We start from the raw sequence: 18,287 nt of genomic DNA, 5'->3' as shown, positions 1-18,287 counted from the left end.
GTGTTAAATCGCAAAATATGTTGTTTGTCAATGCATTTAGAGCAACACATAGAAGCATTGTCTGAGCTGATGTCCTTATTAGCAGGTCAGGTAAGGTCAACAGCCCTGGAGGAAGGAAGAAAAAAAAACACAATTCTACTAAGAAAAAACAAAAACAAAAAAAAAAACACTATCTGTTATTTGGAAATAGGAAACAAACTGCAGTCTCCTCTGTTTGACGGGAGAGTGTGACATTTTGTTTGACCTATCCATCCACCGCCAGCCCCATGTGGACCTGTGCTCCCGTCGTTACGTCTCTCGAATGTAAACAAATGAAATCATCCATTGTTCCTTTTTTTTTTGTCAACTTTGGGGCAGAAGAACAAGCTGGGAACAGAACAACCTGTAACACATAGATCAAATATTCACTCTCCTTCCAGCTCTTTCTTTTGCTTTAGCCTATCTGTCTGCTGCTCGGTGCTGTGTAGGTAATGTACAGTGGCTTAATCAAAGTTTATTTTCCTCTGGAAAAAAAAAAAAAAAAGCTTCCTGCTGTGGTTGGAAACGAGGCTGATGGAAGCAGTTTCTGGCCAAAAGACCAAAACAATGAGCCAAGAAGAATTAAAAAATCTCTGAAGAGCTGAGGGGCACTGTGGAGTTGGGAGATAATTCTCTGCTGGTTCGTCACTAAGTGAATAAGTGAATTTCTTCACATCATGCTTGGTCATTTATTCCATAATTAATATGAACATATGGACTGGTGCAGTTTTAAATGTTTATCTCTTAGTGTGGGGTCCTCACTCTGACGTAAACTACAACACCCATGCATCTGCGAGGATTGTGTGGTGGAATGGTGGGTAGTGACTGCTCTCCTGGTCCAAATGGCTGTGTTTTCTCTCGTCAATTCAGTTTGAATTGGAAAAACAGCAGCACATTTGTCACTGACAGGAATGCTAGCCCTCTTTCCAGAGCTTTAACCAGGAACCCTCCCTGGTGGTGATTTAGATAAATTGTTTTTCATTAAGCACCAATAAACAGGCAGCGCATTCTCAACCAGGATTTCTCATTGGCCCAGGCTCGCCGATCTTGCCATTCATTACCTGTCACCGTGTAATGCCAAGGCCTCCTGATATCTGCCAGTGTCTTTGGGGCTTGTCAGATGTAATTTACAGTTTTTAAGCAGTAATCATTTTCTATAATATTAGAGTAAGCAGCAGAGTCTATTATGAATGGGAAATTACATTTCACCGTGCCTTATTTTGAGTCAACTGTCAGGACTTTCAGTTAAATAGAAAAGTAGAAATGCCTCAGGAGGTATATGCACACACTGTACGTTTCATATTAAAATCTACCCCTGCTCTCTGTTGAAGCCTTGTACTGAGTGATGCTCTCTGTGTAACTATAACCTTCAGTTGTAGTGCTTTTAGCTCATCTTTTTTTCGAGCCTTGATCACCAAGGCTCACAATGCGCTCTTTTAATACTGGGAATGTGGCCTAGAAAGTATTGACACATTCACATTACTCATTTACCGCCACGGAAGTGTGAAAGCAGCCACATTACTTCCCATCCTTGCACATTATCGTAACAAGCCAGTTTCTGTCTGTCGCCTCTGCGATTAGAGAAAACCCACAACCAATGCGAAGCCAATACAAAGGCGGGAATAGGAGCAGCAGCCAATTTCTCTCCTGCCTACTAAAACAATCACCCTCAAACAATAATTACTCACTTCCAAAATCACAGTGACCGATAGCATTAGCAAGGGGTGATTAAGATTTCCCTCACGGCATCCAGTCAGCTTTTGTGAGGCAGCTGGCCAGTGAGGAGGGTAACAATACTAAATCGATAGAGGTTGGAAGGATAACCTTTGCGTTTTATCAGCCTGATGTTAAGCTGCGCATAAGCTGGAGCACAGAGATAGAAGCCGGTAGTTGTCGGATCATGAGGTAAGTGGAGGTATGGATCAGAGACGGAGGGAAAGAGACACCCTGCAGCAAATGAATCACGTCACGCCAGATCAATTGAGCTTAGTCTCTCTTTGACGGGAGGTTTTAACAGAGAGTTGTCGCTGCAATATGCTCATTAACCATGGATCAGGACTTAATCACCCACATTTAGCTATCATGTTTTCTCTGTCTTGCTTTCCTCAATGGCATTTTAACTGTGCATGTCTTTATTTTTAAATTAACCTAATCTACCAGCCGTTCAATCAAAGCGTTCGAGGACCGAGAGCAGCCTGAGCTCGGAGAAAGACATCAAAATATAGCCAAGATGATTCATGGGAGGTGTCATTTTCAGAAGCTTTGTGCTAAATGTCATTACTATCATTCAAATCTATAATGTGACATTGTAAAAGGTCACAGCTTCAACTTATTTCTTGGACAGTGTAGGAGAAAAAAATTCTACATCTGCTTCGAGAGTTGCTACAGTGGACATATAACGATTCCTTTATTGGGGTTGAAACAAATCTCTGCAGGAGCAGCAGACACTTATATCTTACAATGAGTGATTAGGCGTCCAGACCCTTTTTATCTGGTTAGAACACAGGCAGATGCTAAATAAGGCCACTCAGATGCAAGGAGGCAACAGAGGAATGTAGCCAGCATGCAGGCAAACTTTCATCCATCTACAGGATGGCAAATCGAAATAATTAGATCAGAGATAAGGTGCGGAGGGGGAATCGGCCCGTGGGGCAGAGCCAGAGGTTAACCATTAGAGTAAAATATTCTCAGGAGACTGCTACTAGTTTTTTGGTTGCGATGACTCACTAACACAGTAACATACCTGCAATAAAATGTTTATTTATTTATTTTTTTCCATATACTGGATTAAAAAATATATAAAATATCTGTATTTTGGGAAAACTGATATCAGGCCTGTATCATTCCTAGGTGTTATTTACATCTTGTATCTTGTGTGGTATGAGTGTAATATCTCTTTTTCCTCCTTGGGGGTGTTAAATATTTTTTTTATCTAATCTTGTATAACCAAGGTAACAAAAAAAAAGAAAAAAGAAAAGAAGTCACATCAGCAACTGAGAGAACCTAAGGGACCGCATTCCTGCTCTGCCCTTGATGTGGAATTAAATTTTCCCCACATAAAAAAAAAAAAAGGCAGGAAGACTGAGTCATGAGGAGTAATCAGCACCAGCTATGATCTGTTCCTCACCCTGATGTGGTTTAGCTCAATAGTCTCAGGATCCTATTAACTCCCGTGCCATGCAAACGTATTCAGGGTCGGTACCTTGGCTCGGCATTGGAAAAGGGAGGCTGATGAACTCCACAACTCCGAGCACATCCTCGTCATACTCGGGAGTCGTACTTCATTTTCAGATTTATCAGATTTTTATTGTTAGTTTTTATTTATTTATTTAACTTGTGTCTGATCAGGCAGGTTAACCTGAACAAAAATAGTATTTTCAAGGATAAGTCTGCAACACCTGTCACACTGCAGGACAGTTTTCAGCTCCATTATTGGATGGCCATGGCTTGTTCTTTACCACATCATTATGCTGATGACCTCTGGTTTAAAAGTTTCATAGATCCTTGAATTTGTGAATACCTCTTTATCACCCACACACTCCTTAAAGGTGTTCTGGAGAAAGATGAGCACACTAAACACATACATTTTCATTTTTAATTGATAATTTATGAATTCAGTTACACTGTCGTCCTTTGACTGCTCATCAGATCATTTACATTCACCAAGCACTTTATTAAAGTAATCAGCCTCAGTTCTTTGTTGCATTGATTCCACAGGATGTTGGAAACCTTCCTCTGAGATTCATCACATTATTTCTGCAGATTTGTCAGCTGTACATTCAAGCTGCCAATCTCCTGTTTGACCACATCCCAAAGGGGCCCAAAGTATTAAGGGGCCCAAAGTGAGCCAAGACATCATTCCCCACACCATTACACCACCACCACCAGCCTGGACTGTTGACACAGGACTCACATTCCTGTTCTTGGCTGACAGGAGTGGAACCCGACATAGTTTTGTAGAAGACCACAGTTGCACAGAGTGGTTATCTGAGGTAGAGTAGTCTTTCTGTCAGCTCCAACCAGTCTGACCATTCTCCTCTGACCTCTCTCATCAACAAGGTGCTTCTGTCCTCAGAGCTGCTGCTTCACTGGTTAGTTTTAGTTTATGGCTCCATCCTGAGTTAAACTCTAGAAACTGTTGTGTGAGGAAAATCTCAGGAGATCAGCAGTTTCACAAACACTCAAACCAGCTCAACTGACACCAACAATCAGGCCACAAAGTCAATGAGATCTCTCTTTTTTTTTTTTTTTTTTTTAACCCTCATTCTGATGTTTGATGTGAACATTAACTGAAGCTCCTAACCTGTATCTGCAGGCTTTTATACATTACATTGCTGCCACATGATTGGCTGAATGAATACCGGCATCAATAAGCAGGTGCACAGGTGTTACTAATAACATGCTCGGTGAGTCTGTATGAGGTGCAGTTCAGCATGAAAAATGTCTTTAGCTTTGATTTTGTAGTGTTACAGTTAGTGATTGATTGCCCACACTGCACTGACTCAGACATGCTCCTTAAACCCTTTCGTGCTTGACAGTGAGAATATTCCCAGAATGACCTGTTGCTGCAACTAATTGCTTCTAATTGTCATGTTAAGCTCTTTGTAAAACTATAATGTTAATGTGTCCTGCTCAGTGTTACCAGAACACAGCAGTTTAACGCTTTGTAAACTTCATCTCCTCCGTATGCATACAATCTGGTGTAATTAGCAGCAGAATGGTAACAAGACCTTGGTAAATTAGTATTTTTTATATCACAGTCATTTTTCTAAGATACAGAACAAGGAACAGATTGATACAGAAAAGGCCTTGGGCAGTCAAAAGGCCTTAAGGCAGTCTAGTCTACAGACTGGAGACTACACTTCTACTATGACTGAGCTGCAGAATCGACAGAGCTCTGACCTCTTGGCTACAATTGCACTTGTCTATCAAATTGTTGCTCTGAGCAGCATACAGGTAGAGTTCACCACATGAGGGCAAATCAGATTTACTGCCTGATACTGTCAGATACTGTAGAGGTGAAAGGGGTGTAGAATGCTTCCTATAAATTGACATAAAATATATGATCCAGGAGTGAGCATATTCGTTACAGTGATCAGTTAGTTGCACAATTCAGTTCAGCTAAAGTGAAAGCTGTACTTTAAAAAATGGGAAGGTTAGGAAACATCTTTAAGGTCTCCTTTTTTTTTTTTATTTAAATTTAAATTAGAAACAGAAAACTAAGGCAGATGGTGGAAAATTAAGTGCAAACCATATACTGATAAGTTAAATACATTCTTTGGATGTCTGAAAAAAAAATAAAATTAAAAGTAATTGACAGAACTCTCAGGCAGATTAAAGATGCAGGCAGATGGTTGGCAGCTGGCAGTGCTCACACTTTTTTCTTTCTCTCTCTCTTTTTTTGTGGCCTGAAATTCATAAAATTCTGCTTTCACTGGCTGCCAGAAACAGCTTTATACACTAGAAAGAACTCACTTCTGGATTGTTCCCTGTGTTAAACTGACAGTGCCATTAATTAACACAATGTCCATGGGGTCCACAGATAAAACCATAAATTCCTAAATAAAAGCCAGCCTTCAAATAATGACAAAAGCTGATTTTAAAAAAAGGAAATAAATAAATAACTACATAAATAAATTCCATCAAAGAGCGTGAAGCTTTGCTAAATAATCATGTCTTTTGTTTTTTCCAGTCACTGTTAAACTGCTGTCAGTGAAACTCAAGACCCCTTGCAGATGTTTCACATCAGAAGCCTCAGTAAGAGGGGTGTCTGACTACTGAATAGATGTTAATGTAATGTTAATGTAAACTCAACACTTCCTGTTATTGTTTCAGATTAAAAGCCCTCTAACATTTCAGTGGACAGAAACCTTCCATTTCTTAACAGGGCTTTTAAAGGACAAGAAAGAAAAGCAATCAAATACTTAACTCCCAGAAAGAAAGATCATCTGAATATAGTGATGTACCTAGAAAATATAAATATTTAGACATACAGTCAAATCCTTATATTAATGCTTAACAAACTGTCTTTTCATGAGCATGTGTTCAACGTGCAGGTACCCTTTTTTCTTGAGAACAGCAGATTTGTGAGTACAACCTGTCTCTGCTGTTGTTTTGATGGAATTAGAGCTGCGCAAATATACTTTAAGCAGAATTCAACGGGTAAACACAGAGAGAGGTTTGAGTTTGGATTAAAAGCAAACAGCACCAGCAAGTAAAAACAGGGAGTCTTCTTACTAGAATATCATAAGACTTCATTAGAAATAAAGGTTTATTGGTCTATATTTATTAAATATAGATTTTATTGGAGATCTGATTTTTTTTTTTTTTTTTTAGAAATGAAAGAAAATAACTTGTGACATCTCACCTTCCTCTTGTTAGTTGGACAGACATAGAGGTAACTCAGCACAGTCTTGGAGCCAATCTTGTCGTTCATCCGCTCATATGTGGAGCCATAGTCAGTCGATCTGGATGGAGGAAATGAAGGGAAAATGTTGTGAAAAGCAGGCAAACAGTATCGTAGATAAACCAGTCAAAGGCAGACTGAAAGTTTGAAAATCTAATGGGTGAGCAAACAGACTAAAGATTACTGGGGCATTGCGTGATACATGTCCAATGATACTTATTTTGCAGTGATGAAAAAGAATGCAATATCACATCCTGCTTTACAACAAGACGCAGATAGAGGCTGATATGGTACTGTATATATACATTTACTGTGTGCGGGAGTGAAACCTCTGGCAATAGAACAAGAGAAGGTTAACCAGTCATAGCTGCCAACAAAAATGAACCATTGGAAATGTCTGGGGACCCAGCACTGTAAATAATTAATTCTCTCCCAATGACTACTATGAAATAAAATATGACGAGTGCAAAAACATGTGGATGTTCCTGAACCCTTGGGCTTTAATAATTTAACAGTGGGAATGAGCCTGTTAGCCAGCCTAGTCCCTAGAAACTCCACTTGAATCCATCATCACTAGTAACTACCAAATCTGCCTTCAAGTAGAATATTACAGCATTTAAAGGGCTGTACTGGTTTTTCCTTTTTTCACTTTTTTTTTTCAAGGCTGAATTCTTGTGCCCAGGATTTTCAAATATTTCTCTCTGAGGGGACTGAAGCACCCATCCATCCACAACCGTGGCATAGCTCCCATTTGGATTTGCAGTCTACTTCACGGTGTTATGAGGAAAGTGAAGATGATACCTATTCCCGCATTTTTTTTTCCTTTTTTTAGTCAGGCCCCGCTGCTTGCACTCCTGCTTCAGAGAAATTGCAGAAATTTTTCACATAAAAATTGATTCCTCAGAGAGACACAGTAGTTGCTATGATTACAAAGCACAATAATGAGTCAGACAGACAGCATCATTTCCGCAGCGTATTAAAGCGGAGGTGATGGGTGGGGGGTGGCAGGAGAGGTGACCCACACTGTTGGCCTCAGTGTAACACCACTGGAGCCTCAGGAGAGGAGACTTCATACATAACAGAAACACATGTTGTTTTTGGCATAACGTTGTTAAGCACTACTGCCAGATATGCCTTCATCATCATCAAGTCACCATAAGATTTCTTAAATGAAAAGTGGAGATATCTTTGGTGCAGACAGCGGGGAGACGTTAGCTCTCGGATGTGGACCAAGATTAACTGTGACCCCCCCCCCCCCCCCCCCCCCCCCCCCCACCCCCACCCCCCCACCCAAACACTCTCTCACCCTACACAAGAGAGAGAATCAATATGAAAAGGAAAATGAGCTGATTTTATTAGAGGAGATGGCAGAATGACAAAAGAAAGGTATCCATCCACACCAGATTTCTTGGGGCCAGGTTGTAAATTGGAAATGGAAATGGGGAATGGTTACACTATGCTAAATAGCAGAAGCTAAGAGGCTCTTAACACAGCTGTGTGTCTTTCAGCAAGATGCTTGCAAGTACTTCTTAGAACTTATGTTTTCAATCAGCTGTCTGACAAGCTTTGTTGGAATCAATGGTCTCCTCTGCTCACACTCTTTCTGTTTCTTTTTAAGTGCATCTACATGCTAAACCCATAGCTGCAAACCCAGGTGGCTGCATCATGTACTGTCTGCTACACTGGTCTGAGAAGTGAACTGATTGTCCATAGAAAATGTGTACAATCATTAATCAGACTTCCTTTTAATTGTTTGCTATTGCCACTGGGGCCAACAATGCTAACATTAGCCTGATTTTGGACAAGCTAACGTTCTCTAATTCAGTTAAACAGCAACATCCCCTGCTGCTAAAAAACAGCATTAACTGCCTCTTAAATCAAGATAACTCCACTTTCATTTACTGATGCATCCTGTTCTCAGCTGGATACCTCTGGGTAGTTAAAGGTATCCTGTGGTGTTTCTGACCACGAGGAGCTCTATGGAGCAGCAATTTTACAAGTGTCTCCACTGAATGTAAACATAAACTGTTTTTCAGCATTATCAGTGATACATGCTTAAATTTCATATTACATCAATTTCTGCTGGGCCTTTTTTTTTCCACTGATACAGGCCTGAGGTTTCTGTTGTTTCTGAGAATATCAGGTCACTAACCCAAACTTAGAGATGGTGGCATGTGTCTCATTACTCCTCAGTGGCTGTCCGTTCATTTAAGAGCCTGGCATGGTGTACAGTGGCTGTAAGGCAGGCTGGTGTCTGTAGGGAGATATTTCTGCCTATTTGCTCTTTGCACAGATGCAGGTACAGTGTGACCGGTGTGTGACATTTCCATCTTCCTGTCATTGTCTTACAGCAGAGGATACAGTTTAGGGCTTCACTCACTCAGCTCTCTCTAACATTCACCATACCTTAGTTGTGATGCTCAAAAGCAAAAAAGAAAGAAAGAAAAAAATGTTGCCCAAAATATTCTTACATGACATAATTAGTTTAATAATACTGATACATCAACATGTATGTATCATTTTACTGTTGTAGATGCTAAAGGTGGAGCTATGCAGTCAGGTGGTTTAGTCCTGTTGTTCCCAACCTAGAGTTCAGGGCCCTCTGAGGGACCACAAGATAAATCATAGATGTGATAAAATGATTACTGGGAGAGGAAAAAAAGTTTGGATTCATAAATTTGGATTACTCTGTCAGACTTTTCACTAATCTCTGGTTTCTTATAAATACGATAAGTAACTGCACTATATTTTATAAGATTATATTTTTTCTTTATGTAAAATCTAAATCTGAGCTCAGGTAACTTCGTCTATCAGATAAATGTAGTGGAATAAAAAGCACAATACTTCCTGAAATGAAATGTAGTTTCAGAGGGAATATTTTCAGTTTCCACCTTTGTTCATAGAACTAAGGTTACAATGCATAATCATCATTTTCTGTGAAGAAATGTAGCTACATTTTCAAGACAGCCTACATAAGAATGAACCTCCTCTTATAATTAACGTGATTATGTTTCTAACTCTTCAGTCACTGCTCCAGCACTTCACTGACACGTGCTTCACCCATTTCTCCCCCATCAGCTCTGAACACTGAGGCGCTTGTTTACCCCTTGTTTCGTCTGGTCGCCATGTGCAGAGAAGTGAAGAGGCAAAGTTGCACAGACAATGTCTCGAAAGAACAGAGGGAAGAAAGAAAAATACTGCCATTGCCTTGAGTGTTCTCCGTATTTTTAATTTGAAGCACAACACCAGTGTGCTTTTTGCATAGAGCGACCCATTTCCATTTCTGTTGAGGCAAGCAGTTTGTGAGCTTTCTTATGGAATTAATAGCTGTCTCAGGCTTGTGGTGAAAGACAGCAGGTGGAAATATTTTTGTGACTATCAGTAAAAAGAGATTAAGGCAGATTTGACTCAGGATGTTACATCAGACTCTCTTGAGTGGAGGATTCTCAGTAAGTCTGTGACCATGAAACAGACTCACCTCACTTGCAATACAACACTGCTCTTGGAGGTGCAGTATTTAAAGAACAAAATCGATTGCACTACCTGCACAGGCTATGTCTTTACTCTGTCTTTATACAAGTATTTTAACAAAACATTTAGCATTTACAAAGTGTGACATTTGAAAAATGTGACTTCCTCTTGAAATAAATTCAGAAACACCATAATGACATCTGCTGTATCTACACAGTCACAACGTGGTTTCCATTTGTTTTTGCTTCCATTTTTTTTTTTAAAGAGCCAGGGAGGGAGTACGGTGCAGTGCACTGCAGTGTGTGAACATCAAATGATTGGAAAAAAGGCAGACAGAAATTGCATTAGGGGATGTTTGTGAGGTTTTGCCAGATGGCTGCCAGTAAAGCAGAAGAATTCAGCGTTGGTGTACAACACTGTTGACCATGCTCTGGGGAAAGAAAAAGAGAGAGAGAGAGAGAAAAAAAGCCATGCACTTCAAAGACTGAAGGATGAAAACTCCGACCAAATCATCTTAGTTTCTCTAGCTCGTACAAACAAAGCGCATCACCCTGAAGCATATACAGGAATTAAAGAGGAATGAAGTCTGCTGCAATATCGTTCCAAGGAAAACAAAAGGTTACTGATCTAACTCTTCTCACTGTAAACCTGACATTGGCTCGCTCGCTGCTGAACAAAAACGTTTTGTGAACGCATGCTATTGCGTGTGAAACAGCAGACACAATGAGAACAGAAAACACCCAATCAATATTCATCAGGGGTCTGAAGATGAAAGCATCATCAGGTGGTTGTCGGAGTCAAACCGAAGCAGCAACAACTCAATTGTCTGTCCTCAGAAAGAGAGTCACAGTGAGACACACGAGGCTCAGCCAGCGAGAGAGGCAGAGAGAGGAAAAGGTTTCTTATCAGAGAACCCTGCGGCAAAATCCAGCCTGAAGACTCTGAACACTCGCTGACTGATGTGCTTGAAAAACATTCTCAGCACTGGTGAACCGAAGCGTTCTATGCAGTGCTCAGGGGTCAGAGGTAGGGATGCCTGAATGCGTCGCAGAGATTTCCACTGCAATTGTTTGAATTGTTGCAGTCTTTTGTTCTAGGGACACACTCTAGGGGGATGACAAAGCCTATTCCGCTCCAGCCACAGGTCCTCGACACGAGCCCGCTCTCTGGATACAATCCAGGGAACTCTGGGTGACCAGGAGAAGAACTAAAGAGAGCTGTCACCAGAAGAAAACGCCTGAGAATCTGATGACCCTGTAGGAGAAACCAGATTTGGGAAAACTGAAAATCTTCCCAACCTAGCCTTCATTTATCCAGCAGAATGTCTGCTGAGCGTTGAAACTGTCTCGCTACGTGACACTGCTTTGAATTCATCCCATAACATGTATTTATGTGCAGGCAGTACAAAGCTGAAAGAATAAATTCTGGTCCTTTCTGTGCAGAGTTTGGATGTCCTCTGTGTGTGGGTGTGCTCCTGCTGCTCTGATGTCCTCCCACTCCAGAGACATGCAAGTCAGCTAAATTTAAAAGCTTCTCAGTAAGAACTGATTTGGTCATTTGCAGGCCAAAAGATGACTGTGTGCTGTCCACATTAAAACTGGGCTAAATTTGTTCAAAAAGGAAGCTTGTTCTTCATTGTGGTGGAGGCCAGGAACACAGGGAAAGGACCTGAATGCAGACACTCAAGAAGGCAGGTTCAGTGAAGATATATTAATAACAAAACTTGCTCACAGTTTGATGGGTGGAGAAACTAGAGTCCAGGCAGGCAGGAACAAAACTCACAAAAACACAAGGAGGGAACACACACAGGAGGGACAAGGACAGAAGACAACACAGAGACAGAGACAGAGGTAATTGGGAACAGGTGAAACACATCAGGCAATCACAAAGCTGGGCAACACAAGGAAGGCAACTTCAAAATAAAACAGGAAACACTAAACAGAAAACAGAGTCACTGGAGGGGCTGACCATTTTTAGACATCACAGTTACGGTTCACCATGTCAGTGACTTGGTGATGGTTGAGTTTTTTCCAAAAAAATCCTACCAAAGCAAAACTTTTAAGGAACAAGTGTTGATGATTCAACCACTTCAGTGTCCATCCCTGATAACTCCAGCAGCAGTCCCAGCCCTGACAATAAATACTTCATCGTTCCAGCCCGGTGTTTTGAGAGAGAGGGTTTTTCAAGATCATTCAACTCAGGTTTATTTCAGTGGTGGAAATGGCTTCATCATGCCAAAGACAGATAAGGACGGATAAAACCTTGTGCTGCTGTTTTGTTTTGTTTTGACATATATGACACTATGCGTCCTTGTTATTTACTCCTGCCGCCGTGCAGTGTGTTTGTATAATATTTAGTCTGTCTTGTGATTTGTGACAGGATCTTCAAAAACAGCAGAGGGCTTTGCAGAGTACGACTGTGCACTCATTGCTTCTCTCAAGTGACTGTAGCCTGGTTTAGCCTGTGCCAGCGGTTGCTGTTTCTGTCACTCGCGTCGAACCAGGTTGTTGTAGTCTGGAGCTCCATCTGCTCTCTCTCTCCCCCTCTTATCTCAGTCCTCTCCTGTGCATAATCTCAGTGGTTGCTCTGATGTTTATGTTTACCAAGTAGTTTAAGTTGGCTGTATTTCTACATTCGCTCTTTGAAACATTTACCATTTCCTTTTAATTCAGCAGCTGTAAGAGCTGAAGTTATTGAATATTCATGTATCATTAATGCAGTTTTCAATAACAGATCATTTCTTTTGATTTGCACATTGCGTCAGAATACAACATGGGTATGCCAGGCCAGGATTCACAGTTTTCATTTCTTTTGCTGTGTGTTGTGCAGTTGTTTTGGCTTTCTGACTTGTATGAGGTTCCAATGCGAAAATAATTATGTCATATCATCATCTGCTGCTTATCTGAGTCCAGGCCCAGGTTGCGGGGGCAGCAGCCGCCCAGTCCACAATGCACCAAAGTCCTATGACACCTCCAAAGAGTGGTGAGCCCATGGGAGGTGGTGCCACCCGGAGTGGGGTTCAAACCCACAACCCTGAGAGGTTGAGTCTCATGGTCTACCAACTGAGCTAACCAGGCGACCGCTAAAATAATTAGATATATATAAATATGATCCTGTCTGTTTAGTTCAATTTAGTTCAAAACCATGAATGCTGCATAGCATTTAGCATGATTTCATAAACTACACTGACTGTCTCTCAGCACTGACTCTGACTGACTGACTGCCAACATCCCTGAGGCACTAATGGTCACTGAATGATTGGATGAGAATTCAAATGATGTGAAACATGTTTCTGAGGCCTTCACAGTGACGAGATCTGAATTCAAAGGTATCTAAATGTACAGAATATCAACTTGCAAATAATACATTTCAATTAAATTGGTATTTATCCATTCCAAAATCATAATCCAAAAAAAGTTAAGTAATTGCATTGTAACACTCCATAATCACATGTGATCTCCTTGAGAGCACCTCCTCCAAAGAGCACTGTGTTTGACTGTATTATCGTTGAGGATAAGTTCTAGTATCTTTTGAGGGAATTATTTATAGATGAAAACAACTAAATGATTCTTTTACCTGAACATGCAGAAAAGTTGGAGGACTTTTTTTCAATACTGAGCAGTGTCTACAGTCTTCTTCACAAGCTGCATACAGCACAAGACAACGTCCACCAAGAAGACAGGACAAAAGCTTATATGAGTGCATGGTAATGACTGAAGGCCATTCAAATGATTATTTTAGCAATCTGATCTGAACAGACTTTCACTCCATCTGAATTCTAGAAACAATGGTTATATTTAACGTAGATGTTTATAAAACCTAACCTAACCTAACCCAATCAAATTCAGCCTGGTTGTCTAGACATCTGGGCAAAGTGAAGATCAATGTTCACTGGGTCTGAACTGCCCACAGTGTAGATTGTAATGTATTTGTCTGTGTGATGGCCCTGCAGCGACTGCTGACCTGTCCAGGGTGTTTCCCTGTTAGATTGTGTGAAGCATGAAGAGAAAGGCTGCAGCCTCTCAGTGAGGCCCAACAGCAGTACGCGGGCACAGATAATGAATGGATGGATGGGTTGCCCTGGGCAATTAGTCTGTTACTTGCAGCCAGTGTACGGCTTTATTCAGCCAATGGATTATTAAGTGCTTTAATCCAAAACACTAAGCCGGTACTCTTGACAACATTCAGGCGGAAATAGTGTTGTCATAGTTCACTGTTACAGCAAGCAAGAGTTCACTCTGGCATGTTGGTTCCATTCAGAACAGCTTCCCTGTCCAATCATTTCATATTAGCTAAGCCAAAAAAAATATATATATCTGAGAGAGGGATAGAGAAAACAATTATGGCCACTCAAAGCACTGTTGTTTAGTGTGGTCTGAATACATAAGACACACTAATGACATCTGAACATGAAATACATATGAAAATGTCTGGTTTAAGTTGGAAATAGACAGTGAATCTGAATAAATTTAACAAAATAACAGTTAGGTTTATTCAATATTCACTGATAATATTTCTTTGTTTTCCATCAGATGTTGTTTTTACCATGGTAGCTGTCCTGTCATATCCTACGTCTCTATTTTTGTATGTGTATTCATTCATTGCAGGCAGTGTTGCAAGCCAATGAGTTGGACTGCTTTATGGCAGTATGGGATTGTTATATGTGCAGAGAATAAACAGTTAAGACTCTGAATTTGCTTTACAAGCCACATGCAAAACCACTACTCTTATTTTTTTCTTTATATTTATTTACATATATGACATGTAGATATAATGTTTAAAGAAAAAGCAGATGGAGCGAACTCTGAGGACTGAGTGTCAGATTCCCTCTGCAAATGGGATTGTCAAATTGTCAAAAGACAGAAAAGAAGACTGTGAGCACAATGAAAACCCATTTCTGATATTTGCCGTGTGGCTCATGAAGAAAGAAAAAAAAAAGGTGATATTACATGAGATCTAAACGTCTGGAGCAGAGGCTACACACCTCCAGCAGTATTTAATAATCACTGCTACCATCAGCAAAGTATATCTCAGCAAGGAGAGCCATAATGTACAAGCCTGTCATGGAGTTTATCTGTGGAATATACACTCAGTCTGTGATCCACGCTTGTGAAAATTTACACACCAACTGAAGCATACACTCACAAGTCATGCTCAAAGGTGGCACACACACACACTTGCATCTTTCCATGTTCTCACCCAAGGCAACTGCTGCACAATCTCTCCTCTAATGCAGAATCCACTGAAGCATAATTGGAAATGACTTTGGAGAATTGCCACATTGAGATTGGAAGATACTGTATTTGCAGGTGTTTCTGCGGGAGAGCACGGAGTTGTCAGTGAAACACATACGAGAGTAGAGGACAGTGAAGCATGAAAAAAATAATGGAACCTCAAAAGACTGAGCACCGTAAAGTCTGTCTTTCTTTCAGCAGATTAACAAATGTGTTTATGTGCACATCCGTCTGCGTGCATGTGTTAATGTTTGTGCCTGCGTTAGTGGAAAATGGTGAAAGGAAAATACAAAAGCAACCCATGTGTGAAAGAAAGAGAAAACAGGAAATGTGTCTGCCAACCATGCTAGTATCCATGCTGCTGCTAATACAAAGTCAGAGAGGATCCTGCAGCGTAAAAACAAAAGATTTCACCTAGCAGCCGTGTGCTGGAGTGTGATACATGTAAACAACAAGCAAAACAGAGAGGAGAGAACAGGAGACGATATAAAAATTGTAAAACAAATCCTCACAGTATCCCATGTTGCCATCAGGCCTTACCAAATATAGCCCTGACCGCATCATTGCACCTCGCCTGACAAATTCAGTGTTGAGGAAATACCTTAAAGGAAGATCCAGAGTGGGACAGAAGTGCTGACATTCAAAGATTGCTCTCAGTGACAACATTTGTCGTGTATCCCACTCACAGCCCGTGTTCTCCATTCAACCTTGACAGCGGGTAGGCAAATATCTCGGCTTCATCCCCTTCCCCGCTCGCCACTGTCTAGAATGCTTTTTCCAGAATGAATCTTTAAACAAAGTATAAAACTTTAAAAAATTCCTCCCAGACATGATGACTTTTTCATGAGGTCTAGAAGGACTTTTTAGGTTACAAAAGATAAATCTGCTTTTGACATCCTCCTTGTTCTCAGCGTGAATGTCTGCCGCTGACCTGACCTGTATCATCCCATGACTCAGTCACCTTAGCCAACCTGTTTTTCTTCCTCTAGGTTCCACTCTGAGGTAAACCGGCAGCCAGCTTCCCTTTCAGTCCATCACGGATGTCACTATACCATATGTGATTTAAATCTAAGTCAGAGTGCAGGCTTCCCCAGTGTGTCTTTCAACCCCGCAAAGCTGGTGGGCAAAGAACAACCAGAAATGTCTTCCATTCATTATTCATGCCACAAGAAGGCCTGGAAAACAGCAAATTCAATGGAAAGATTATTACAGAGTGTATTGCTGAGGAGTGGCAGCGCACCATAGTGGCCGGTAGGTTTGAGTCTGTGCTCCAACGAGGTCCCTGGAGTGTTGTTAGTGATAATAACTGACAAGCCGAGGTCAGGAAGAAATGGGAGTCCATGTGCTAAAAAAGGGACTGGGGAAGAAACGGAGCTCGCCGGTGAAGACGCTTGGGAAAGATGTTTACTCTTCTCTAATAGAAAACTAGAAATTTTCGCTGTTTGAGAGGCTCACTGGCTACTTACATTGTATAAAGGCATTTTCCAATCACAGACGCTGAAATGCTTAAATTTTAAATGCAACAACAGCAAGATATCAAACAAAGAATTTTCAATAACATGCCCCATCCAATATGAAGCCCTGACATCAACAAAAGCCAGTGTCAAAGATTTCTCTGGCTACACAAACAAATCATACTGTTAGTTAAATAATTCAAACGCTTTATTCTTCTTCTTTAAGCACTTGATTAAAAAAAGAGAGTTTTTTTTCCTCCTCTACACCAATCAGTCGATAAAATAAATTAAATTGTGTATCTTGTGGGACATCGGTGGAGCAATTGAGAGGAGCGTGTGCAAGCTTAGCTGCAAACACTGCAATATAAATACAATAAGTTCTCATAAAGCTAACCAGACACCAGCTATTGCAAGTAACTCTAAATCATCACTACGCTGCATATTGCATAGAATCGCTGTATAAACTCTTTAAACTGTTGTAATGCTAAGGATGAAACAGTAAGGTCCAAGACTTCCATTATGGTCCTTGATGAAGACAAGAGACATGCATTTGAAGATGAAGACAATGTTATGAAGATATTGGCTGTGTGTGAAGTCACCTGTCAGTGATGATGGAAACTGGAAGCTGACCAGAAAGTACCTGAAATCTCAATTTACTGTGCACTATAGACACACACATACTCACCCATCTCATTATTATGTAACCACAAGGAAAACTGTGAGTAGTTCAAGGAAAATAGAAACTCTTGTATGTGGATAATAGGGAAGAGATAAATGATAAAATACGAAAGAAGAAAAAAAGGAAGATGAATAAGGTGAAAGTTAAATAGAAAAACAATTAACTTTTTATGCCTTTAATCAACTGATTGGTGGTAAGGTAAATAAAACACTTCTTTTTTCAACAAGTGAACAGAGGTTAAACCCACCATATTCCTTATATCCTAATTAATTAAATACTAATAGAATAAAATACTAACTAGTAAATGATTTCTTGCTGCATTCAGTACATTTTGTCACTTTCATCAGTAAAGTTTACATTTCTCTGAGCTACAGCTAATCCACTGTCCCACTTTGTTTCAGTATATACCTACAGGGAGACTGTTAGAGCACAGACACGGGGGTCAGGTGTGCTTTCACACATCATTTCCTCAAACGTATTTATCCCATGGCATTTGAAGATAGCTTAATGATCTGTAAACCTACCGAGTTACTCTAAAAATAAAAGGCTAACTCTCGAAAACTGTTATAAATGCTGAGGCGAACGGCGAGAAAGAAATACCTTCACACGTGCTTCACTGACTGCAGGAACCTCTCTGAATCCTGCTTTCAACTGTGTCGTAATGGATGAAGGTTGCAAACAAACTTTTGATTTATATCTGCCATAACTCCTTTGGATTTATGCTCATCATGCACTGTGTATGCAGAATCCAATTTTAAATCATTCCCTCCTCTTCTGTCAGCGTTTGCTTGCCGGGGATGAACGGCTCACAAATGCTGTGAGTGTTTAGTAGAACACCAGCTGTTTCCCTGGTGGAGACTTGGTAACGTAGGAACGATAAAAGCTAGGCAGGAGTGTAAGAAGTCTCTTCACACTCTAAAAGTCTTTTGTTTGATCGCCCTGCTCATTTGCCAGCGTGCATCCTGTTGCTGCAGCACAGGGGTAAATACACCTTTTGCTGCCATTTCCAAAGAGAAGGGGGGAAA

The 18,287-nt window shown here is 40.6% G+C and overlaps 1 protein-coding gene across 2 annotated transcripts in view; it reads right to left on the bottom strand.

Annotated features, from left to right (window-relative positions):
* The window catches only part of sorcs3 (sortilin related VPS10 domain containing receptor 3), a 183,657-nt gene that overhangs the window by 76,727 nt on the left and 88,643 nt on the right, over positions 1-18,287 (bottom strand). For both annotated transcript variants that reach the window (XM_041035874.1, XM_041035876.1), the window contains one exon: positions 6,386-6,485. In XM_041035874.1, coding sequence (XP_040891808.1) covers positions 6,386-6,485 — 100 coding nt within the window. The remainder of the gene's footprint in view (positions 1-6,385; positions 6,486-18,287) is intronic.

The sequence above is a fragment of the Toxotes jaculatrix genome, chromosome 4, assembly GCF_017976425.1.
Source record: "Toxotes jaculatrix isolate fToxJac2 chromosome 4, fToxJac2.pri, whole genome shotgun sequence".
NCBI classification, from domain to species: domain Eukaryota; kingdom Metazoa; phylum Chordata; class Actinopteri; family Toxotidae; genus Toxotes; species Toxotes jaculatrix.
The sequence above is the reverse complement of the archived record's forward strand: the minus strand, read 5'-3'. Positions and strand labels throughout refer to the sequence as shown.